General features: G+C 44.3%; 1 protein-coding gene across 1 annotated transcript in view; it reads right to left on the bottom strand.

Annotated features, from left to right (window-relative positions):
- The window catches only part of LOC126252693 (uncharacterized), a 191,561-nt gene that overhangs the window by 74,850 nt on the left and 91,371 nt on the right, over positions 1–25,340 (bottom strand). Inside the window, exons 6-7 of the mRNA XM_049953597.1 lie at positions 16,923–17,019; positions 5,466–5,668 (exon numbers count right to left, since the gene is read on the bottom strand). Coding sequence (XP_049809554.1) covers positions 5,466–5,668; positions 16,923–17,019 — 300 coding nt within the window. The remainder of the gene's footprint in view (positions 1–5,465; positions 5,669–16,922; positions 17,020–25,340) is intronic.

Raw genomic sequence — 25,340 nt, 5'->3', positions numbered from 1 at the left:
ACTTGCGCCGACGTTAACACCACATCGGCAACTACGACTGAAATGGGCACGTGACCATAGGCACGCTGGACGCTGCCGCAGTGGCAGAGCGTTCCATGGTCTGATGAATCCCGATACCTTCATCATGCCGATGAGGGTGGCGCAATTCGTCGTCTTCCAGTGAAACAGCTCCTTCATACCATACTGCGGGACGGAGACAAACTCTGGGAAAGATTCACGTGGGCATCCGCGGGGACAGTGGAGCTCGTGAAAGGCATCATGACGGCAAAGGAGTATCGTACGGTGGTTGCAGACCACGCACACGCCTTCATGACGATCACGTTTCCCGACGGCAGTGTCATTTTTCAGCAATATAATGCGCCAGTCACAAAGCCAGGAGTGTGATGGGATGGTTCGAGGAGAACAGTGGCGAGTTCCAGTCGATGTGCTGGCCTCCCACTCCCAAGTCTGAACCCTATCGAACACATCTGGGATGCAATTGAACGTGGCGCCAGAACTCATCGCCCCCCCCCCCCCCTCCTCTGCGGAATTAGGCGACTTATGTGTGCAGGTGTGTTGCCAGCTCACTCCAGTGACCTGCCAAGGCCTCATTGCTTCCATGCCACAACGTGTCGCACCTGTTATTCTTGTCAGCAATTGACATACCGGCTATTATTTAGGTGGTCATAATGTTCTGGCTGATTAGTCTATGTAACGCACTCTGTGGCCGCTCTGTTTTTCAGATATGGAATATAAATTCTCACCAGAAGTAAGTTAAAGTTTATTTTACTTAATACAGGAATAAAACTACAAAATATGTTATTCTAGCTCATGGTAAATGTTATGCATAGAACCAATGCAGTACGCCATTTAGCATCAATGGCACACCCAGCAACAACACAACGTCTCCCAAAACTAGACAAAATAGTGAATAATTTGCAGATCGCCACCTAATGGCGCAAGCATGTTGTGGAACTGCACTGTGCCGAACTAAATATTTATATTAAAACGTGACTGAAGCAGCAAGGGTGTCGTTTACAGAATTCGTGAGACAGTCGCGGCGCTCATACAGTTCCACATAACACATGGGTGAATTTGAGAATATGATTCAGTCAATCGATTAACTGATAAGAGAAGAAACGAAACGATAGAGAAGTAAGAAGAAGAGACGTCAGTCATCTAGACCAGGAGTCGGCAGTCATTTTATCTGAAAAATCTGAATACTTCGTGAACCCACATGTTTCCTACTTCACACCTTATAATGTTTTGAATAAAAAATAAGTTAAAATGAACTATAATTTTTTTGCTTCTAACACTGTTAGAATCTATCTTAAAATGAAACATGTATTGTTATTTAATGCATGTGTTAAACTGTTGATTTTATTTAAAAAATGGTTCAAATGGCTCTGAGCACTATGGGACTTAACATCGGAGGTCATCAGTCCCCTAGAACTTAGAACTACTTAAACCTAACTAACCTAAGGACATCACACACATCCGTGCCTGAGGCAGGATTCGAACCTGCGACCGTAGCGGTCGCGCGGTTCCAGACTGAAGCGCCTAGAACCGCTCGGCCACTCCGACCGGCGATTTTATTTAAGAACAATAAACATGCACTTTTATTGATATGCACAAGAGATAAATTACGTGTACAAAAAATGCAGGGCTGGAGAGAATATCTGTTTGTATTCTGCAGTAGACATCCTTGCGATTGCATAATAATGAAAATATTATTTTGATCAGATCTAATCACAGCGTAATAACAGTTAAGTTTCTCGAATCTGAGCAAAAACGCAGAAGGAAATCGATATCTTCTGAAATTTGGTAAAAGAAATGGATGAATATGATTCACGGTACCACAAACCATTTGTCATGTTTTTGAATATATTGCGGAAATTTGTGGTAACGTCTTATGGGACCAAACTACTGAGGTCATCGGTCCCTCAGCTTACACACTACTTAATCTAAATCAAACTAACTTACGCTAAGGACGACACACACACACACACACACACACACACACACACATGCCCGAGGGAGGATTCGAACCTCCGACGGGGGAAGCCGCGCGGACCGTGACAAGACGCCTTAAACCGCGCGGCTACATGCTGCACTATCAGTACATGAGCTGTAAAGCTGATTGAAGACTGTCTTCAAGTTTTGGTGTCAAGGATATACCTTAGTCTCCCCAACAAAGCCATGAGAAAGTCGATGACATGGCGAGAAAATTTGAGCCACGCCAGTTAATTGGTAACCATAAAATAAACATGGATAACGGAGCGGTTAGAACCACTTAGGCGTTGTTGGATCGAAATTTCATCGATGAGAAGTAGCTGAAGCACAAAGATTTTCATAATTATTGTAACTGTTCATTACAGGCGACGAAACTTGCCCACGTACTACAATCATGAACGAAAAAGTGGACCATGTCAGGCTCCGTTGGCAGAGACAAAAAAATGTGTTGCTGCCATGTGTGGAAGCGTGGCTGTGAAGTGTATTTATGAAATGTATTTCTGAAATGTATTTATGAGCCCGCGTCTCGTGGTCGTGCGGTAGCGTTCTCGCTTCCCACGCTCGGGTTCCCGGGTTCGCTTTCCGGCGGGGTCAGGGATTTTCTCTGCCTCGTGATGGCTGGGTGTTGTGTGCTGTCCTTAGGTTAGTTAGGTTTAAGTAGTTCTAAGTTCTAGTGGACTGATGACCATAGATGTTAAGTCCCATAGTGCTCAGAGCCATTTTTGTATTTATGAAATGTATTTACTTGTAGAAAAAGCACCAAAAAACTGTGGTTGCTTTGTGTCGTGTATCTTGACCGAAACAGTGACAGCTCTGTGGACTGCACCTAGTGGTTTCACTGGTCTACCTCTGATCCAGACGCCTATTTCTAGACACTCACTCATCTGAATAAAACGACGAACAAGCTAACGCCCGTCCTACATCTTCGAAGCAGCAACATACCTAACAATGGCTACAGCTCATGCAGCTGCCCAGCTTCTGTGTTAAGCTGGCAGCTAGACCAGAATAGAATGAAAGAAACATTTTATGTGATAGCAGAGGCGTAACGTAAAGAGCAAGCCGGTCAAATAAAAGCTGAAGCGTAAATCAAACAGCCGACGACTTCCTTCATGAATGTTTCTAGCACAAGGTCTAGCTTCATTCATAAACATCGTTGTCAATGCAAAACTACTTCTTTTACATATTTTTCTCTCTTACGTCCGAGTAATGCTACCCATTACAATTCCAACACCGTGAAGACAGTGTGCAGCAAAAGTCAATTTGTCTAAAATATATTACATACTTCGATATATGAGAGGCAGTCACATGAAACGAGACAGAGTGAAAAAAAGTAAGTATAAAATGTTTATTATTTCAAAAGCAATCGCAATAACTGTTGATAGGTTGACCCACTGTGAGACAAGTCGGTCAGTGCCTTCACGGAAAAATGTTTGCAATTGCTTACAGAACCAAGGTTGTACCCAGGCGTGTACTTCTTCCTCCGACGTAAATCGGCGGCCACGAATGTCTTTCTTCAGGGCTCCGAAAATATGGAAATCGCATGGGGAGAGATCAGTACTTAATGAAGGACGTATAAAGACTCCCCAGCGAAACTACTGCAGCGAAGTCTAAACAATCTTGGGAACATATCGGAAGGCACTATCCTGCAAAGGAATGATGCCGTCCTTCAACGTTCCTGGACGTTTGGACGAGGGTGCGATTCAGTTTTTGCGAAGCGTCCACGTACCGCTGCGCGTTAATATTGTGACGCCGTGTTCCGGAAAGTCAAAAAGCAGTTGGTCCTTGCAGTCAAAGAGAAAGGTCATCATGACTTTCCCGGATCTGGCTTGACTATTGTTTGCCGGCCGGTGTGGCCGTGCGGTTAAAGGCGCTTCAGTCTGGAACCGCGTGACCGCTACGGTCGCAGGTTCGAATCCTGCCTCGGGCTTGGGTGTGTGTGATGTCCTTAGGTTAGTTAGGTTTAATTAGTTCTAAGTTCTAGGCGACTGATGACCTCAGAAGTTAAGTCGCATAGTGCTCAGAGCCATTTGAACCATTTTTGACTATTGTTTCGACTACTCAGTAGAAGTTTCGCTGGGAAACGCTTACGCACCCTCCATACAGTCCCGATCTCTCCGCACGAGATTTCCATATTTTTGGAGCCTTTGATTTGCTTCGGACGAAGAGGAACCCGGCTAGGTACAATCGTAGTTCGGTAGGCAACCGCAAACATTTTTCTCTGATGGCATTGACCGTGTTGTCTGGCAGTTTACTTAATTTTTCCATCACGTTTTCATTTGACTTTCACCTTTACAAAGGATTAGCATTTCAGTGCGATTGCAAAATAAAAATGTAAATGTCGTGTGACTAGGGCCTCCCGTCGGGCAGACCGTTCGCCGGCTGCAAGTCTTTCGATTTGACGCCACTTCGGTGACTTGCGCGTCGATGGGGATGAAATGATGATCGTTAGGACAACACAACACCCAGTCCCTGAGCGGAGGAAATCTCCGACCCAGCCGGGAATCGAACCCGGGGCTGCAGGATTGACATTCTGTTGGGCTGACCACTCAGCTACCGGGGGCGGACGATTGCAAAATGTAAATAGAAGTAACACCACCTACATTCTGCATATCAGGAGACATTATGAAGCAAGTTCCTCATACAGAAATGCCAGGAGGATGGTGGTGGGAACTTCATCCCCCAGCTGAAAGACCAAAATATTTCAAGGAAGTTTTAGAGGCTCGGGTTGTACGCTTGGCCCCCACAATGCTAAGAAACTGTGAAGTCTGGTGAGAGCACTCGTTTCTGGCATCGACAATGGGTAGGCTCGGCCACCAATTGCAGACTCTATCATTTTTGTTGAATCTCACTGTACAAATTCTATATCAGTCTCGTTTAAACGAGGGGACCTGCTTCTTCAGATATTGAAACACCAATTGCGCAAGCAAGTGTTTACTGGGCGTTATCCAGTGACCTTAATATCTTGCTTAGAAGCCCCCTACAATCTCTGCTGAGATTCTCTCCTCAACATACACTCTTTTCCGTGTTGTATACAGTTTTGGCCATGGCATGTTATGGTCTCAGATTGTATGCATATTGGCGAGGCCAGTGTTCCATCTGATTTCGTGTAGTGTGCGACATATCAATCTCTGCCTATTACGGTCATTAACGACAAGATCAAATGCGATAATATTCGATATGTAACGGAAATGAACATGCGCTGCTTCCTGGGATGGAGCTCCACCTTTTCTCGACGATATCTACCTTGCGTAGAGCCAGTGACTGGTTAGTGGTTAATTTCTTGCAGGCCGGTACAGGCATCTCCATCAATAAATGCTCCCTTGGCAGTAGTTCTGCCACCTCCAATCAGTATCAACTTCGGGTAAAAAAACTGAGTAGTTGATAGTTACCTTGTCGGTGACCTCTGGACTATCTTCCTGGACTGAAGCCCTGTGCCTGCAGTTATCTGGATTGGATACTGGATACGTGGTTACCTTCTCGGCGATCTCGGCGGGCACCTCCAGGGAGAGCTGCTCCTTGGGCTGGAGGCCCGCCTCCTCCAGGTTGCGCAGCACGTCCGCCCGGGGCTCGCAGGCCTCGGGGTCTGCCGCCTGCAGGTACACCACCAGACCCACCGCGCGCAGCAGCTCCTTCAGCGAGCGCATCCTCCGGCGCTCCTCCCGCCTTCTAGCCTGTTCTGCAAACACACACACAAACAAACTGCGACCTTCCTTCCAAATCCACTCTATGGTACTCTTCAGCGAAGTGCCAAAATATTTAGCAGCGGTTGAAAGGTCTCTGTTAGATTCCTTTCATGTTAATTTCTTAAATCTGTTGTCATTTACGGCATAAATTCCTCTTCTAAATTTACTGTGGTGTTTCTGACTATCTGGGAGGAGACTGAGCAGTGGAACATGTTACTTTTACACATAAACAAGAACGATCTGTCACACTGCTACACTTTAAAACACAATTTGTATGTAGTTCATGATGTCACACAGTCTCATATGGCACCTACATCCGCTTTCTTTTATATACTGTATATGATAAGATACTGTCATCCCCCTTCCCTTCTGTGTGAGAGGATGAATGAGCAAATGTATTTCTAGTTGCATGCTTGATGGTAGCAGACAAGCCTGTCTGCTAGAGAACAGTAGGACCAACGTCGGAACAGGTAGCTACGCTTTCTAAAAGCAGAGAGCTTTCTATTCTTGGTATGGACCTGTCCGTCCCTTGTCATGTTGGTGTAGGAAGCTGCCTCTCTGGTCACTTCCGTTTGTATCTGTTAAGCACCCTCGGTAGGGGCGAGCGTCTGAAGTGGTAAGATCTCCGGCTAAGCGCGTCTCTGCGAAGTCCGTAGGACAATGGATTTCTTAAGTTCAACCCAACTGAAAATTTAATCACCTTTATTTCAGGTTTAGATCTAAAATATCTTATGTTATCTTAAATTGCAACGCAGTGTAATTCGAGTGTAAAGTTTAGAATATCTTCCAGTAGTTGCTTTGTCACTACTTTGTGAGTAAAGTGGAACCACGTGTTGAGGATCCGTAACTCTAACTAAGATCATCTATCTTAAAAGCGAATGTGTGTGAGATTATAACGTCTCGTCTTGACAATATTTTCCAATATAGCAACTTTTCTTTATGTTCAACCCTTATGGGTTGTACTTTTTGAGACCAGTACCACGTGCTTATACAATTGCTTGACCCATCAGGTTAATAGTAAGACGATATAACCAGTTCGAGGTTTTTCTTTTGTAAATTGCGTTTCGACGTAATTTATTTTAATTATCAAAATTATTGTGGAGTTACGCTCTTTGTGTAAACCAAGTTGACCACGTGTAGCATGTGGTGTAATCATCAAAGCAGCCCTCAGCTATTCTTTTCGGGAAGATTTCACAGAGAGTTAGTATGAATTTAGTATACCAGTGTGTGGTAATTTCATGATGGACAGGATTGCGCTACGAACGTAACTTCTTTGGTTGAAAATTGAATCGGTTGGTTGTGGTTAATTTCCTCTTGCATATGTTTCAACGTTCTTCGTGTGTTATTTTACGAATGCAGTGTTGTATACAGTCTCCCAATCTTGGCTCCATATTTGATGTGTTCCGTAAGATTACAAACTCACATTTTCACAATCCTAAATAAGGCACCAGTTTAGTTATGAATCAAGTTTAATATGCACAAAATTTAACGGAACAATGATCAATGTTAAAATAAATGTCTAAATATAAACTGATTTGTTTCTTTTTATTTAAATTCTATTTTTATATGTATATCACCGGTTGTCGTAAGATGACTGTTAAAAGATTATAATTAATGTTAGTCTGGTTGGCAATTTGGTAAACTTGACTGGATACCTGGTGAAACAGTTGCTCAGTAATGTAAGGTTAACTTCCCCAGATAGCTCACAGCTTGTATCCCGCTTTTATTGTCTTGAATATCAGCACCGCTTTCGGAATAAATTAATGCAACAACATTACACGGTTTAAGGAAGTTCCTACTTATCGTATAACATATCTACCTCTAAGTCATTATCTTTACTCCACTTAGGCGCGCAGTCAGGAACCGTGCGACTGCTACGGTCGCAGGTTCGAATCCTGCCTCGGGCATGGATGTGTGTGATGTCCTTAGGTTAGTTAGGTTTAAGTAGCTCTAAGTTCTAGGGGACTAATGACCACAGCAGTTGAGTCCCATAGTGCTCAGAGCCATTTGACCCATTTTTTTTTACTCCACTTATCATTGTAAATTTCGTTTCAGCGTAGACGAGTGACTGATTAATTGCTTTTGTGCGAGCTACAATGAATCTAATCTGTGGTAATACTAATGTTGTACAGCTCCACAGTCTGGTGCAAGTATTTCAGCTGATTGGCACTACAGCGATTTCTGTGTCCCTGAGCCAATGGCACCCAGGGCTCCCAGGTGGTCACTGATTCAAATATTAACTGGACCCAACATTGCTTAACTTCAGTGATCAGACGAGAACTTGTGTATCCAACGTGACAAGGCTGCCGGCTATTGTGTGGTGATGTGCAAGGAAAAGTAAGATTGCTTAATGAAGAATGAGATTTTCACTCTGCAGCGGAGTGTGCGCTGATATGAAACTTCCTGGCAGATTAAAACTGTGTGCCGGACCGAGACTCGAACCCAGAACCTTTGCCTTTCGCGGGCAAGTGCTCTACCAACTGAGCTACCCAAGCACGACTCACGCCTTGTCCTCACAGCTTTACTTCTGCCAGTACCTCGTCTCCTACCTTCCAAACTTAACAGAAGCTCTCCTGCGAACCTTGCAGATCTAGCACTCCTGAAAGAAAGGATATTGCGGAGACATGGCTTAGCCACAGCCTGGGGGATGTATCCAGAATGAAATTTTCACTCTGCAGCGGAGTGTGCGCTAATATGAAACTTCCTGGCAGATTAAAACTGTGTGCTGGACCGAGACTCGAAACCAGGACCTTTGCCTTTCGCGGGCAAGTGCTCTACCAAAGGTCCTGGGTTCGAGTCTCGGTCCGGCACACAGTTTTAATCTGCCAGGAAGTTTCAAGATTACTTAATACTTATAAGGAAATCTCATAGCTTGGTTGGATTAGAACGAGGGAGGTATGAATCTCAGTTTTCTTAAAGGAACCTTCCCGTTGTCTACATGACGACTACGCCATGGGTGAAGGGGAAGATTAGGGATTTTACGCCTCGCTGGCGATGACGTCATTACTACCAGGGATTTCGTAGGCGCCCAAGTAATCTTGCATGGGCCATCGGTGTTTTGCGGTGGAATTTTTAACTTCACTCTCGCTAACAAGGTTACGAGTGAACATTGCAACGGCTGGGTCACCGCTGCTCTTGTACGTGGACCAAAAGTCGATAAAGTAAAAGGGCTAGATAATTTCAATTCACGTGATGTCATCGCTTATCGGACATTTCGGATTTGTGAAGTTTACAACAGAGATAAGGGTTCATCGAATTACATGTCGACTATGCCTTTGGATCTCAGGACCAGGAATCGTCGTAAAATAAATGAATCGGAATCTGTCTCATTGTGGGTGAAAGGTATTGACAACTGTAAAAAGATCGCACTCGTTGGTGATCTGACTCATTATTACAGAAATTAAATAAAGTTCCCTTCCTTACCCTTCACCCCTATCCATTAAAAAAACTACACATTGATCTTGCCAAAAGCCGAAAAGCGATTCTTCTTGGTGTTGTAGTCTCTGGAGCACCATGTGATGCTAAATGCTCGTTAATAATGTGTTCATATGGGCGAAAATCTCGTCTCAAAAGTGTCGCAGCTGGTTGCCTATCTGCTGCACCAAGCAAAAGCATGGACCGGACAGAGTACTGGAGCAATGGCGGCATCCTTTTCAAAGAAACCGTGCTGGCATTTTCATTTAGTGACACAGGGAAACCACGGGCAACCTAATTCTGCATATCCCTATGAGGAACTGAACCTCTTTCTCCTCAATGCGAGCCCCGTTCCATCGCCTCGCCTGACGAGACTCGGCATCAACAATGTTGTCTGACACCCGTAAGCGAATGTAGAAGATACTGCGACAATGGCTCAAGTCACTACCGTCTGGCTCTTCGTTGTGGCAGTAGCTATTTCGAATGTCGGTGCTAGGAAAGGTTTCTGTCACCAAACTTCGTCTGAAAAAGCGAGAACAGGGGTCTCTATAGAGATCCTGGCATTAAACTTTGCACATATGTTCTCAGCTAAATCCCAAACCTGTCAACTGCATCGTATGGAATCAGGTCACGTGACCCTATTGAATGTTATCAGTTCGTCAGTGAATTTGGTGGCCTTCCTGGTGCTATAGAAGAGCAGAAGGCTACAGGCCTTGACCGTTCCTTTTCTCTTAAAAAACTGTTCTCTACAAGTACTCAACTGTGTCATCTACAGACACGCTTGACACAACAATCGCGCAGCAGGGAGAATGGCGGAGGAATTCGGTCCCTGTTAGGTAGGTCAACAAGCCCTCTGTTCCTCTCTTCCTCCCTCCTCTCTCTCTCTTTCTCTCTCTTCCTCTTCTTCTTTCTCTTTCTCTACGGAATGGTGCAACCAATGATATTGGCCTGAAGTCAGACAGTCAAAGATGTACGCCGCTAACTCCAGCTCTCTGTGCGACCAAAATTATGCGGACAATAAGACAACGACGTATTTGGGCCACCAGGAAATAAGTGAGCAAACGTCAGAATACCATGCCATCATCGCAGTTTAGAGGTATCTGTTATGTTGTTAAGTCTCCGAAGTAAACACTCCACAAACGAATTCACGAAATCCAGATACTGATGGCTCCGGTTATGCAAGTATCGATATATCTGACTATCTGCACATGGAAAGCATAGGGGTCTGAAGATGACATTAATCAGATAACAAAATAATGTTCTATGACCAAACTTCTCGAAATAAAATAACTTCTCGAAACATACGGCTGTTCGGCGATTTTTTTTCGTAAATATCTGTTATGAAGCTTGCAGACACAAGCGGATCATACAAGGTGTAACAAAAAGATGCAGCAAAACAGAACACATTCCTAACACACACAAGAAGAAAATATGTTCATAGATACAAATATGGAAACGTTTTGTTTATATGTTAGAAATAGTCTTCTATTGTCCTTCGTAATACATCATGAGAAACACATAGGAAACTAATGTATCACCATAGCACATGAAGCGTTCCTGATGACCCTCGTTGGCCTTAATATATGCGTCAATCTGCATCAGCTGCGCTGATGTATCCATGAGGTCGTGCACTTGGTTTCGCAGCCTTGTACAGTACTGGCACAAAGAATACTTGCGTTTCATTCCAGGGTTCGATACACAAGAGCTTTCAAATTGTCCCATAAATAGAAGCGTAATGGTTCAAGGTCCAAAAACCGTGTAAATCGAGGAACTGGTCCCCCTCTTCATATTCCTCTGTCACGTAATGTGTTCTTTAGAAGCCGACGACATTAACAATGACATGGGATGACATCAATCGTGCATGAAGAACATGTTTTGTCACACTGGCGAAGGCACATCTTCTAGCAGATCAGATACAGTATTCTCTAAGACATCATTACACATTCGGCTGTTGAGCTTGGTTGGAAAGCAAAATGCTCTAATAAACAGCCTTGAACGTAACCAGGCGTCATTTTAAACATTTCGTCTACAAAAGGTTTTCATGTCGTAGGATGTTTGGCTCTGCTCCAGTGTGGTTCAAATGATTTATGTACTATGAAGAGCTGTAAAACATGAAGCCAGAAAGCAACGAAACTCAAAATGGTGTCAGAAAAGGTGTACAACATGCTTGAATACGCTATTGATTATCATTTCAGTACAACAACAAAATTAGACAGAAGTAACGCCATATACATTCCATATATAATGGAAGGATTGTCTAGTTCGATTCTCATTTAGAGATCGTATTTAGATATCGTATTTAAATGTTGCTTGTTCGTGAAAAGATGCTGCCCCATGTAAGAAGAACGAACGCCTACCAGCACATGTCGGAATTCGACAGCAGTAGGATCATGGCCTGTGCAAATTGCATTTATCATTCTGCAGTATGTCCGCTTATGTTGGTTGAGACTCAGTAGCTGTCACGGGAAAGTGTGGCCGATGGGGTCAGTGGGGCACAGTCAATGCCACATAGGATCTCAGTGGCACCACGCGAGTAGCGCCAGAGAGGACAGACATAATGCTTGCTCGTCGTGTAGTATGAGTCAGGAAATGGCCTTATTTGCAGCAGTAACTACCCACACAGACAGTGCGATGCAGTCTGCTGCTCTACGAACTGCCAGCGCAGCGACCACTGTAGCAGCTTCCCTTGACGCGGCAATAGAGAAAGGCGTGCTGACAGCGGTGCGCCCAACGACAACCCTGGACACCAGAGTGGCACCATTTACTCTTTTTCAGACGATTGCTGGTTCGCACAATGGACGTATCTGTGTATTAAGGCTCTGAAGAGAACAAACGATGACAGATTGCACGCATGCTCACCCTAAGGATCCAGCACCCGGCGTGATAACATGAGGTGCCCTTGGATATACAATGCTATCACCTCTGGTTTGCATAGCGGTAATCTGGACAGCAGGCGTTACATTTCTAACGTGTTAAGGCGGGTGGCTGTGCCCTATCTTTGAGGTCTCAGTGACGTTATCTTTCAACAAGATAACGAAACACCGCATTCCCCCTGTGCTGCCCTGACCTACCTCGACACAGAGGATGATGCCACGGACAGTAGATCTACCACGCAATGAAAACATCTGATCAGGGATTGCTGAGAGACTGGGACGCAAACATTCGCCAGTCACAATGACTGATGAACTTTGGCAGGAAGCTGAATCAGTATGAAATGACATACCACTATCTCTCATTCAAGCTCAGTCCGATACGATGTCCAGCCGTGCTGGCGTCATTCTTTGTGTGCTAAATTTTGCATCAACTATAAATTTAATCATTTATTAAACAATGGAAATTCCAGGATGGAATAATAACAATATTATAACAAAGGATAGATTGCACTCAACATATAGGGGAGACAGGCACAACGAAAAGAGCCAGAGATAGTGGTCATGTGTGTGCGAGAGCTGCGTTTGCGTGAATGTATGTGTGTGTGTGTGTAATGTTGTCTATTTCAGAAAAACGCCTTCTAGCCGACGCTCACGTGTTTAGTAGTCTTTCTGTTGTGCCTGTCTGCGACTCAACGTCTCCGCTATATGGTGAGCAGAAATCTTTGATCATTTACTGTTTCTTCTATACCGTTTATGCACAGTAAGTAAAATTTCGTATTTAATAACCGTCCTGGGAATGAAATTTTAGTGGCCAATGCATTTTCTTCTGTAATTTGTGTGTAATATGTCCTAATAATTTGACAGTGTCTTCTTTTTGCGTGCTGTGTTGATAGATTTTGAGACGAACCCAAATTTTCTTAAATGTGATCAGAGCCTCTTATTGACAACTATTCGGAGATACATTAGCCCCAAAATCCAAGGAAATTACTTACTAATATCTTTAATCATCTATAAAATCACACGTTTGAGTCATACTGTCCTGAACAAGTCCTTCAGTTTATATCAACATAACGTGGTCCATGCGAGCTGCATGAATCAAAGAATTCCGGCCGGGCGATGATTCCCTTGCCCTTCATGACTGCCAATAAAGTATTAGGACATCGGCAATCCTGCCGGCGCCATGCAGAATGACCCAACGATGGCTGGAAATGATTAACGTCATCCCATTGGTCTTGCTCCAGCCGCAGGGCAGGTCTCGGTATGTGTGGCGGAAGACCAGACAAGCTTCTGACAGAGGCTATGTAGTCCCTACCATTAATCGAGAGGTTAAACATAGCGCATTCAAGATTTATCAAATGGTTAAAAAAAATGGCTCTGAACACTATGGGACTTAACTTGTGAGGTCATCAGTCCCCTAGAACTTAGAACTATTTAAACCTAACTAACCTAAGGACGTCATACACATCCATGTCCGAGGCTGGATTCGAAGCTACGACTGCAGCGGTCGTGCGGTTCCAGACTGAAGCGCCTAGAACCGCTCGGCCACTACGGCCGCCCAGAATTTATCAACAGCGCATGGAGAAAACATTCCCAGCTGACGTAAAACATTAATAAATGTAACGCAATGTTTGTAACTAGGCAAAAATATCCGGCGTCATCTGACTATATGATTGGCGATCGATCACTAGAATCAGTCACACCCTGCCAGTATCTGGAAGTTTCTGTCTGGAGTGATTTAAAGTAGAACCTCTACATAAAAGTAGCCACAGGTAAGGTACATTCACACACGAAAGAATGCATTTACAAAACTCTTGCTCGACCAATTCTTTAATATTGTTTGTCGGTTTTGGATCCGCATCAGGTTCGTTTAACTGGAGAGACAGAACAGATTGTAAAGATAATACATAAGAAAAATGAAAGGGAATCAGTCACCTACAGCTGACTGATGTGTGGTGCATAGATACACTCAGAAGAAAACAGCATTTACCCTGGCTTTCGAGCTCTTGCACATTCACTAGCAAAAATACGCACATTCACACACACACACACACACACACACACACATAGCAAATCAGCCACACAAAAGTACAAACTCGCGGCGAGACTGACGTTTGATTGTCGGTTATTGACATCAATTGACTATGAGATGAAGGTGCGGAGGGGGTAAGACGCACGTAGCGACGAGAGATTTAGAGGGGTAGTGTGAAGGAGGTCTTTCCATAGGTGACTTAGCGGCTGCACAACAAGACGAAAGAAGTGCAGAGGGTAGAACAACAAAGAAAAAAAGGTAAAGAGACGAAGAGGGGAGAGAAGAAAGGTGGGATGGAAAGGAAAGTGGAGAACAAGAGGGAGAAAGGTAGGGAAGAGAGAAATGGAGATTGCTGGAAACAGGAAAAATGTGGGAGAGGGAGAGAGAGAGATAGAGAGAGCGGGAAAGAGCCCACATGGAGGGAAGAGGGGGGAATGAAGAGTGGTGGGAGAAGGCAGCACACAATGTGAAGAGGAAAGGAATGATTTGGACAGAAGAGAAAAGGGAAACGGTAAGGCGAGGCACTGGGAAACAGGCTAGCAGAAGTGTGGGCCAGGGGGTTGTGAGAGCGCAGAAGGTGCTGGAGAGACAACTCCCACAAGCGCAATTCAGAGAAGCTAGTAGTGCTGCAAGGGAGTACGAAAATCGCTCGTGTAGTGAAGCAGCTGTTAAGTCATTTGTGTTGTGGTGCACAGCATGTTCGGCAAGTGAATGGATCTGTGTGCGGCTGGTCGCATTTTGGTAGTGGCCATACGTGCGATTACACAGCTGGTTACTTGTCACGCCCAGATAGAATGGTGCATAGTAATTGCAGCATAGCTGATATACAGCATGGCTGCTTTCACATGTGGTCCTGCCTTTCATAGGGTAGTAAATGCTTACTCCCTCCTCGCCTCGTGGGTCCTTCGCTGAAGTCTCCCCACTTCCGCCTCACAGGTTCTCAGTAACCGATGATCAACAGTCGGTCTCGCCGCGGCCGCGGTTGTGTATGTGTGTCTGTGGGTACTTTTGCTATAGAAAATACAAGATCTCGAAAGCTAGTGTAAGTACTGTTTCATTTTTTGTGTTTCTATGCGCCACGGATCAGTCAGCTAGAGTTCTACATCTACATCTACATTTATACTCCGCAAGCCACCCAACGGTGTGTGGCGGAGGGCACTTTACGTACCACTGTCATTACCTCCCTTTCCTGTTCCAGTCGCGTATGGTTCGCGGGAAGAACGACCGCCGGAAAGCCTCCGTGCGCGCTCGAATCTCTCTAATTTCACATTCGTGATCTCCTATATAAGTAGGTATAAGTAGGAGGAAGCAATATATTCGATACCTCATCCAGAAACGCACCCTCTCGAAACCTCGACAGCAAGCTACACCGCGATGCAGAGCGCCTCTCTTGCAGTCTGCCACTTGAGTTTGCTAAACATCTCCGTAACGTTATCACGCTTACCAAATAACCCTGTGACGAAACTCGCCGCTCTTCTTGGATCTTCTCTATCTCCTCTGTCAACCCGACCTGGTACGGATCCCACACTGATGAGCAATACTCAAGTATAGGTCGAACGAGTGTTTTGTAAGCCACCTCCTTTGTTGATGGACTACATTTTCTAAGGACTCTCCCAATGAATCTCAACCTGGCACCCGCCTTACCAACAACTAATTATATATGATCATTCCACTTCAAATCGTTCCGCACGCATACTCCCAGATATTTTACAGAGGTAACTGCTACCAGTGTTTGTTCCGCTATCATACAGTCATACAATAAGGGATCCTTCTTTCTATGTATTCGCAATATATTACATTTGTCTATGTTAAGGGTCAGTTGCCACTCACTGCACCAAGTGCCTATCCGCTGCAGAACTTCCTGCATTTCGCTGCAATTTTCTAATGCTGCAACTTCTCTGTACACTACAGTATCATCCGCGAAAAGCCACATGGAATTTCCGACTAATAGGTCATTTATATAGATTGTGAAAACCAATGGTCCCATAACACTCCCCTGTGGCACGCCAGAGGTTTCTTTAACGTCTGTAGACGTCTCTCCACTGAGAACAACATGCTGCGTTATGTTTGCTAAAAACTCACCAGCTGGTCTGATACTCCGTAGGCTCTTACTTTGTTTATCAGGCGACAGTGCGCGGAACTGTATCGAACGCTTTCCGGAAGTCAAGGAAAATGGCATCTACCTGGGAGCCTGTATCTCATATTTTCTGGGTCTCATGAACAAATAAAGCGAGTTGTGTCTCACACGATCGCTGTTTCCGGAATCCATGTTGATTCCTACAGAGTAGATTCAGGGTTTCCAGAAATGACACGATACGCGAGCAAAAAACATGTTCTAAAATTCTATAACAGATCGATGTCAGAGATATAGACCTATAGTTTCGCGCATCTGCTCGACGACCCTTCTTGAAAATTGGAACTATCTCTGCTCTTTTTCAATCATTTGGAACCTTCCGTTCCTCTAGAGACTTGCGGTACACGGCTGTTAGAAGGGGGTCTGGTTGCCTTTCCTTTATTTTACGTATTGTTCCCTCCATTGTTTATATGCTCAACAAATTCGGGTTGAAACATTACAAAAAAGATGTCAATCAAAGTGCCCACGTTGCTACACGAGTCAAGAAACACATTACTTCCTCCAACTTACATCTCGCGGTCTGACCACGACAAATATTTAGAGAAATTAAGGTTCATACAGCGGGGTACCGACAGTTTCGTCTCACCTACCAGTAGCAAATGGGACAGGAAAGGGAGAAAACGATGCCAGTGGACTGTACACCCTGCGTTCCCTCTGCCTCACTCCGCGCATTGACTTTCGGAGTGTAGATCCAGCTGCAGAAGTAGATTCGAGTGTGTATACCAGACTGACAAGAGCATGCCAGCGTTGGAGACCCCACACTACTGGAGGATCTATCTGTGGCAGACGGAACTCACCTTGAGCCGCCTGCTCCTTGGCGAGTGCAGCCAGGCGCTTCTTCTCCTGGGCCTCGTGCCGGATGCGCTCCTCCTCCGTCAGCTCGTCGAACGGCAGCTGCAAACCGACACAGGCGCACCATTAGCGTCGTCCACACCACACGCCTTCAACAGGCTAGCCTACAAAATGCTTACATTTGGTGTAGCTTACCCGTAGGACGACATTAAGCAAACGCATGATGTCTCCTTATCATTATTACCTTTGTCTTCTGACTGATTTGATAAGCCACGCCGTGACTTCCTCTCCTGTGCCAATCTCTTCATCTGAGAGTAGCACTTACACCCAACGCCTTCGATCATTTGTTAGACATGTTCCTGTCTGTGTCTTCCTATATACTGGGTGATCAAAAAGTCAGTATAAATTTGAAAACTGAATAAATCACGGAATGATGTAGATAGAGAGGTACAAGTTGACACACATGCTTGGAATGACATGGGGTTTTATTAGAACAAAAAAAAAAAAATACAAAAGTTCAAAAAATGTCCGACAGATGGCGCTTCATCTGATCAGAATAGCAATAATTAGCATAACAAAGTAAGGCAAAGCAAATATGATGTTCTTTACAGGAAATGCTCAATGTCCACCATCATGCCGCAACAATAGCCGTAGTCGAGGAATAATGTTGTGAACATCACTGTAAAGTATGTCCGGAGTTATGGTGAGGCATTGGCGTCGGATGTTGTCTTTCAGCATCCCTAGAGATGTCGGTCAATCACGATACACATGCGGACTGAGGTCTGGGGACCTGGGAGGCCAAGCATGACGAAAGTGGCGGCTGAGCACACGATCATCACCAAACGACGAGCGCAAGAGATCTTTCACGCGTCTAGCAGTATGGGGTGGAGCGCCATCCTGCATAAACATCGTACGTTCCAGCAGGTCTTTATCAGCCAGGCTGGGGATGATGCGATTCTGTAACATATTGCAGAACCTCTCACCCGTCATGGTAGCAGTTACAAAACCAGAATCACGCATTTCCTCGAAGACAAAAGGCTCGATAACGGTAGATGTGGTAAATCCAACACATACCGTGACTTTCTCGCCGTGCAGTGGAGTTTCCACGACAGTTCTAGGATTTTCGGTAGCCCAAATTCTGCAGTTGTGGGCGTTGACAGACCCTCGGAGCGTGAAATGAGCTTCGTCGGTCAACAACACGTTACTCAACCAATCATCATCTTCCGCCATCTTTTGAAACGCCCACACCGCAAATGCCCTCCGCTTAACTAAATCGCCAGGTAACAGTTCATGATGCCGATGGATTTTGTACGGATAGCATCGGAGGGTACGCCTAAGTGCCAACCAAACAATAGTGTATGGAATGTCGGTGCGACGTGCGACTGCACGAACGCTGACTTCCCCGTGCATAGACGAACCCGCTACAGTCTCCATTTCTTCCTGAACTGTCTCAGCAGCATTACGCCTTGTGCTCGGTCGGCCACTACGGGGTCTGTCGTCTAAACAACCCGTGGCTTCGAACTTCGAAATCATTCTCGCCACAGCTGCATTTGTCAACAGACTTTTACCCGTTCGAATCTCCGTATGACGATAGGATCGTAACATTGAACTAGCACATTCCCCATTCTGATAATACAGCTTCACTGAAAGAGCCTTTTCAGGTAACGTCAACATGCTGCGACTGCTGGCGCATCTGATTCTCTCTCTCTCTCTTTTTTTCTCTTTATTGTATTTCAATTCCCCATCGGGGCGGGCTGGCAGCAGCATATGCGCTGCTCTTCAGCCGAAAGACATAGAACAAACAATAGAAGTCATTTAAAAATAACAAAGGAGAGAATGTGATTCTCTCTCTCATTACAGCTCCTTTTATACACGATCGTCATGCGCAGTCACTGCCGTTTTGCTGTCCAGCGCCATCTGTCGGACATTTTACGAACTTTTTTTGTTTTGTTCTAATAAAACCCCCTGTCATTCCAAGCATGTGTGTCAATTTTTACCTCTCTATCTACATTATTCCGTGCTTTATTAAGTTTTCAAATTTTTACTGATTTTTTGATCACCCGGTAGTTTTTGCCCTCTCCTACCGTGGAAGTTATACCCTTATATGTTAAAACATTTCCTCTCATCCCATCCCTTCGTCTACTACGTGTTTAGCAAATATTCCTTTCCTCTCAGATTCTTTTGAGAACCTCTTCTTTCCGTATCCACATATTTTTCAAAACCTTTCAACAGCACCCCACTTCAGACGCTTTCATTTTCTCCCTTTTCAGTTTTCCCAAGGTCTACGATACACTATCATACAATACTGAGTAAGTAGGCTGTTTTGGTTTTTATGTTTGTAGCTCCACGTAGCGCTCTGTATGAAAATAACTGACTGTGCTGTGTTCAGCCTGTGGCTGGTTGGACTCATTGTTGGAGTATTCGCTTGTGTAGTGCTGGGCAGTTGGATGTCAGCAGCGCGTAGCGTTGGGCAGTTGGAGGTGAGCCGCCAGCAGTGGCGCATGTGGAGAGAGAGATGCCAGAGTTTTGAGAGGTTACTAAAGTGCGCGTCATTTGTGTTGGCGGCCGAGTTTAGGTTCGTTCTGCGCATCTGACGTCAAAAAATACAGTCAGCCAATGAACAGAGAACGACGTTGCCAGATCTCGACTGCAGAGCAGAGCACGGACGAGTGTCTTCAGTTTTAGAAACGTTCAGTCATAAATAAAGTAATAGAACAAAAGCAATGTCTTGATAGCAGACTTTGTTTTTTGAAAGTTTGGAAAAACCATTCTTTATACCAATTGCTTCATTTTCTATTAATTAATTAAACCAAACAAGCAATAAGACTCTTAATTCAGGTGTTTGTATCAATTTCACGAACTGCTTTTTCGCAATAAAGAACAGCGGTAATTGTTTATTTCCTATTGTACTTCGATGAATTGCGAGTAATTCATAGGCATACCAACAGTGTTTGTCAGAATTCTCCGTGACATGTTAGAGTCCTTATGGAGAAACATTGCAGGACAAGCTGCGCTAGCGTAACGGTTAAGGTGTTGGGCTAGAAAGCGAAAAGTAAAGAGTTCAAACCTTATGCGATGCTAAATATTTTCTTTATTTAAAAACAATATGGAAGTGTCTTACTTCACGAATTTTATTCGTTTGAATGCAATTTTTTGAAATTTCTAGTGCTTTGTCTCTTCATTAACCCTTTTGCTGCTGCAGTCACGTGCTCCCCGCATTCCGCGCTGTGCGCGATTTTGTCATCACTGCACTGCTCACCTGTGCAGACACATGGTGTTCCGACTGCTTTGACACACGTATCATTCGATTTCACAAAAACTATTTGGCCCAAAAATTAGATTTTTACACATCTTCTTGACTGATAACTTCCTCCCATAAATGACTTAATTTTGTTTCGATGTTCAACCCAGTTATTGTGCAGCATTAAATGTAGTAAACCATTGCACGAAATTTTGAAGAGTTTGCAGAGGTAAAAGTCCATAGCGTATACTTTCCGTATGGTCGATTTTAGTTGCCACAATGTTGAGAATGAAATGTGGACAAGGTACCTAAATTTCATATAAAATTTACTGTATAACAATATCTCATTTAATTTAAGTGCCACATAGGTGTCGTATGTAATATTGAGAAATATTCCATCTTTCGCGACTGTAATAAAAGTTTTATTTACTCAGGGCGCGTTTGGCTTTATTTTAAAGCAGTTCAGTCAGTCAAAGGAAGTGGGGGGGGAAGGTATCAATCAAGAAGATGTGTACAAATCTAATTTTTGGGCCAAATAGTTTTTGTGGAATCGAATGATAAGTGTGTCAAAGCAGTCGGAAACACCATGTGTCAGCACAGGAGAGCAGTGCAGTGACAAAATCGCGCACAGCGCGGAATGCGGGGAGCACGTCTCTGTAGCAGCGAAAGGGTTAATGCGGCCGTGGTGGCTTTACTTCATAAACGGCGCGCTCCCCCCTAAACGTAATCTTGCGAACTATACTATACTATGGCGCTGCTTCTCTTGGCGCTTGCGTCGTGTGCAACTGGCAACGCAGCAATCTCCCGCGTCTGGGCAGGCATGCGCGAGCCGCCAAGATTAAAGAATTCAACTATATAAGTGGGCGATCTGAACGTATGTCCGCCAGAAAAAGGAAACTTGTAAAGATGGTTGTCATGAATTGGTAGATATATATGATGACTTTTGAACATTATTAAGGTAAATACATTGCTTGTTCTCTATCAAAATCTTTCATTTGCTAACTATATGCCTATCAGTAGTTAGTACCTTCAGCAGTTAGAATCTTTTATTTAGCTGGTACTATTGGCGCTCGCTGTATTGCAGTAGTTCGAGTAGTGAAGATTATTGTGAGGTAAGTGATTCATGAAAGGTATAGGTTATTGTTAGTCAGGGCCATTCATTTGTAGCAATTATTGAAAATCAGATTGCGTTGCGCTAAAAAAAAATATTGTGTGTCAGTTTAGTGATGGTCAGAATAAGTAAAGAGAGAAACGTCTGAGTACGTTCAGTTTTAATCAGCTGTCTTTGTATCAAATAACGTAGAGGTTTACTAACACAGTCATTCATAATTTTTCTAAGGGGACGTTTCATAATGTACACGGAGGGAAAAGAAATCTGCGCCCCCAATGCTGTTCAGTAGAACACGCCATGCCTCAAATTGTGAACGGGACGTGGCTTTTGTACACTGCGCAAATTGCCAACATGACCCAAAAGACAGATTCAAGCTTAGACTGCGCACGCGTTGTTATCACGACAAGAAATGTTGTCAGAATGGAAAGTTATTCATCGACTTTGTATGCAACACAGCGACGACATTTCAACACATAGAACCATAGAACACTGTTCATCTAACAGCGGACATCTAGCACAGCAGTCGAAACACCTATTGTGAAGAGGAAGTTTAAAGTGGAATATGTCGTAGCCTAACCACTTAGAAGATTTTACCTACCATGACAGCACCCACGTAATCCAGCAGACCTGCATAATATTTCAGATTTTTGGGCGGGGAAACACTCTCGTTTACTTCACGAAAAGTCTCTTCGTGTTCAGAAAGTCATTGTTGATGTGGCAATTTCGTCGAAAGGCGGCCCATTTTCTTTCGAGAGAAAGGTCGGTAGTGGATTAATTATGAAGTCTGAGGGACACGTTGAAATAATTCATAACTTTCGTGCATCACAACGTGCCTTTTCCCAATGAATGGTCACGCACTTTTGCAAAAAGCCACACCACAAGAGTCTCAACAAATTCTGTAAATGCTTTGTTCCCTGAGTAAGTCATTTCTTGCAACGGGCTCACTCACACGATTTAACTTCCTGCGGCTATTTTTTATGGGGGTTCCTAAAAGGCTGATGCGTCCACAGTAACTCAAGCTCTCATAGTGCTGTATATACAGGACGACTCAAAAGAAAGGTAAATTTTGGAATGCCGATTAATGAATGGGTACACTTCCTTTACAGTGTGTAGTACAGAGTACGCCATTATTGAATGTCACGAGTATTTTTATTTCTTGAACATCACATCCGGTACATGAGCTCCACCTCGGCACGCACATTCCTGCAGCTTGATAGGAACGGTTCGGCCAAACATTTCAATAGGAGTCCTGGAGATTTCCTGTCGTATTCTTGCTTTAAGTTCTTCGGTGGTAACAGGTCGAGAAAGGTAAAACGCGCTCTTCAGGTGGATCCACAAGAAAAAAATCAACACGCTGTCAGGTCAAGCGATCTTGGGGACCGTGCAGTCTCACCGTGCGTTGAAATGACAAAGTTACCAAACATTCGTCGCACAGCACCCGTCGATATACGTGCGGTATGAGCCGTTCCTCCGTCATGTTGAAGCCAAATGTCGTCAGGAAATGGTGCAGTTCATGCTCAACAAAACCTTTTATCTTGGCAATATACCGAACAGACTTTGTAGTGGTTGCGCATCCATCATCTTCAAAAAAGTAGGGGCCTATAATGCCACTCGAGAACGTGTAGCGAATACAGTAAACTTGCTGCTGTGCAGTGGATACCGGTGTAGCTAACGTGGATTTTGGTCAGACCAACAGCGACAATTCTATCTACTGACAAAGCCACTGAGGTGTACGTGAGCTTCGTCCGACGTCGTCCACAAGTTGTTAATGAAACTGTGGTTGTTCTCGTGCACTTCTGCTAACATGCATTCAGCGTATTGTCTACGCATTAGCAGATCGTTACGTTGAAGTTGCCGAACGATCTGCAGCTTGTACGGGTGGAACATCAAACCCACTTTCAGTGTTCGTTGAACACTCGAACGATGTAACTGTAGAGAATAGAGCTCTTCGGGCTTCTAACGAAAGCAGTTCACACACCCTCGATATTGTGTGTCGTACGAGCGGTTCAGGGTCTCCCTGAAAACTGCCTCTTCAATGCAGAACCTGTTGCTTCAAAATTGCGGACCCAAGTGTTGGTTGCATGCGCCGAGAGAACACGACTTTGCCGTCCAATGTTGAATCTGCGCCAAAGTTCTCGACGCGCGGCCTCCACGCTTCCATTCTTGTAATAGGCTATTAGCACAATAGCACGCTGCACACCGTTCAAATGCTCCATGTTAACTGTTCACTACATGACAATACCGTGCGAGCGGCATTCTATAAGTCATTCGGCGCCACCTACCTCGCAGCGTTGCCACAACACGTTCCAAAATTTTCCCATTCTGTTAAGTCATCCTGTGTTACGAAACGAGATTGGGAAAAATAACTATCAGTTTGATGCAGAGGTCTTGTTACACTCTCATCTGCTAATGAGTCACTCACGATGGAGGACATTTACCAGACGTTGAAAATATTTTTTTTTTATTTGAAGGCAGTAACTGTTCTCGAAAGAACAGATACCATTGATGACCGTGCAGCTTCTCTGGAATAAATGATAATTAGTTGAAACCCTCAGCTGCCGACAGGTGTTGTTGAAATACCTCGATGGGGACAACTGAAAATGTGTGCCCCGACCCAGACTCGAACCCGGGATCTCCTGCTTATATGGCAGACGCTCTGTCCATCTGAGCCACCGAGAACACAGATGAGTAGCCCGACTGCAGGGACTTATCCCTTTCACGCTTCCCGCGAGACCCACATTCGCAACTGTCCACAATCTACATACGTAATGTTCCTAATAGATATTTTCCCATCCACTCATTACTCGCGCACAGTAAGGTGACGATTCCCGTAAAAGTTCGGGCAACTTGTGCGAATTCGCATAGACGAAGGTCAATGGCTGGGTAGCCTTTAACTATATATGAAGACAGTAATTATTCTCGAAAGAACAGATACCATTTATGACCGTGCAGCTTCTCTAGAATAAATGATAATTAATTGAAACACTCAGCTGTCGACAGGTGTTGTTGAAATACCTCATCTACATCTACATCTACAGCTACATGGATACTCTGCAAATCACATTCAAGTGCCCGGCAGAGGATTCATCGAACCACCTACACAATTCTCTATTATTCCAATCTCGTATATGGTTCAAATGGCTCTGAGCACTATGGGACTCAACTGCTGAGGTCATTAGTCCCCTAGAACTTAGAACTAGTTAAACCGAACTAACCTAAGAACATCACAAACATCCATGCCCGAGGCAGGATTCGAACCTGCGACCGTAGCGGTCTTGCGGTTCCAGACTGCAGCGCCTTTAACCGCACGGCCACTTCGGCCGGCCCAATCTCGTATAGCACGCGGAAAGAATGAACGCCTATATCTTTCCGTACGAGCTCTGATTTCCCTTATTTTACCGTGGTGATCGTTCCGCCCTATGTAGGTTGGTGTCAACAAAATATTTTCCCATTCGGAGAAGAAAGTTGGTGATTGGAATTTCGTGAGAAGATTCCTTCGCAACGAAAAACGCCTTTCTTTTAATGATTTCCAGCCCAAATCCTGTATCATTTCTGTGGCACTCTCTCCCATATTTCGCAATAATACAAAACGTGCTGCCTTTCTTTGAATTTTTTCGATGTACTCCGTCAGTCCTACCTGGTAAGGATCCCACACCGCGCAGCAGTATTCTAAGAGAGGACAGAGAAGCGTAGTGTAGGTAGTCTCCTTCGAAGGTCTGTTACATTTTCTAAGTGTACTGCCAATAAAACGCAGCCTCTGGTTAGCCTTCGCCTACAACATTTTCTATGCGTTCTTTCCAATTTAAGTTGTTCGTAATTGTAATACCTAGGTATTTAGTTGAATCTACGGCTTTTAGGTTACACTGATTTATCGTGTAACCAAAGTTTAAAGAGTTCCTTTTAGCACTCATGTGGATGACCTCACACTTTTCGTTATTTAGGGTCAACTGCCACTTTTCGCACCATTCAGATATTTTTTCTAAATCGTTCTGTAGTTTGTTTTGATCTTCTGATGACTTTATTAGTCGATAAACGACAATGTCATCTGCAAACAACCGAAGACGGCTGCTC

The sequence above is a fragment of the Schistocerca nitens genome, chromosome 4 (genome assembly GCF_023898315.1).
Source record: "Schistocerca nitens isolate TAMUIC-IGC-003100 chromosome 4, iqSchNite1.1, whole genome shotgun sequence".
NCBI classification, from domain to species: domain Eukaryota; kingdom Metazoa; phylum Arthropoda; class Insecta; order Orthoptera; family Acrididae; genus Schistocerca; species Schistocerca nitens.
This window is presented reverse-complemented; position numbering and strand designations above follow the sequence as displayed.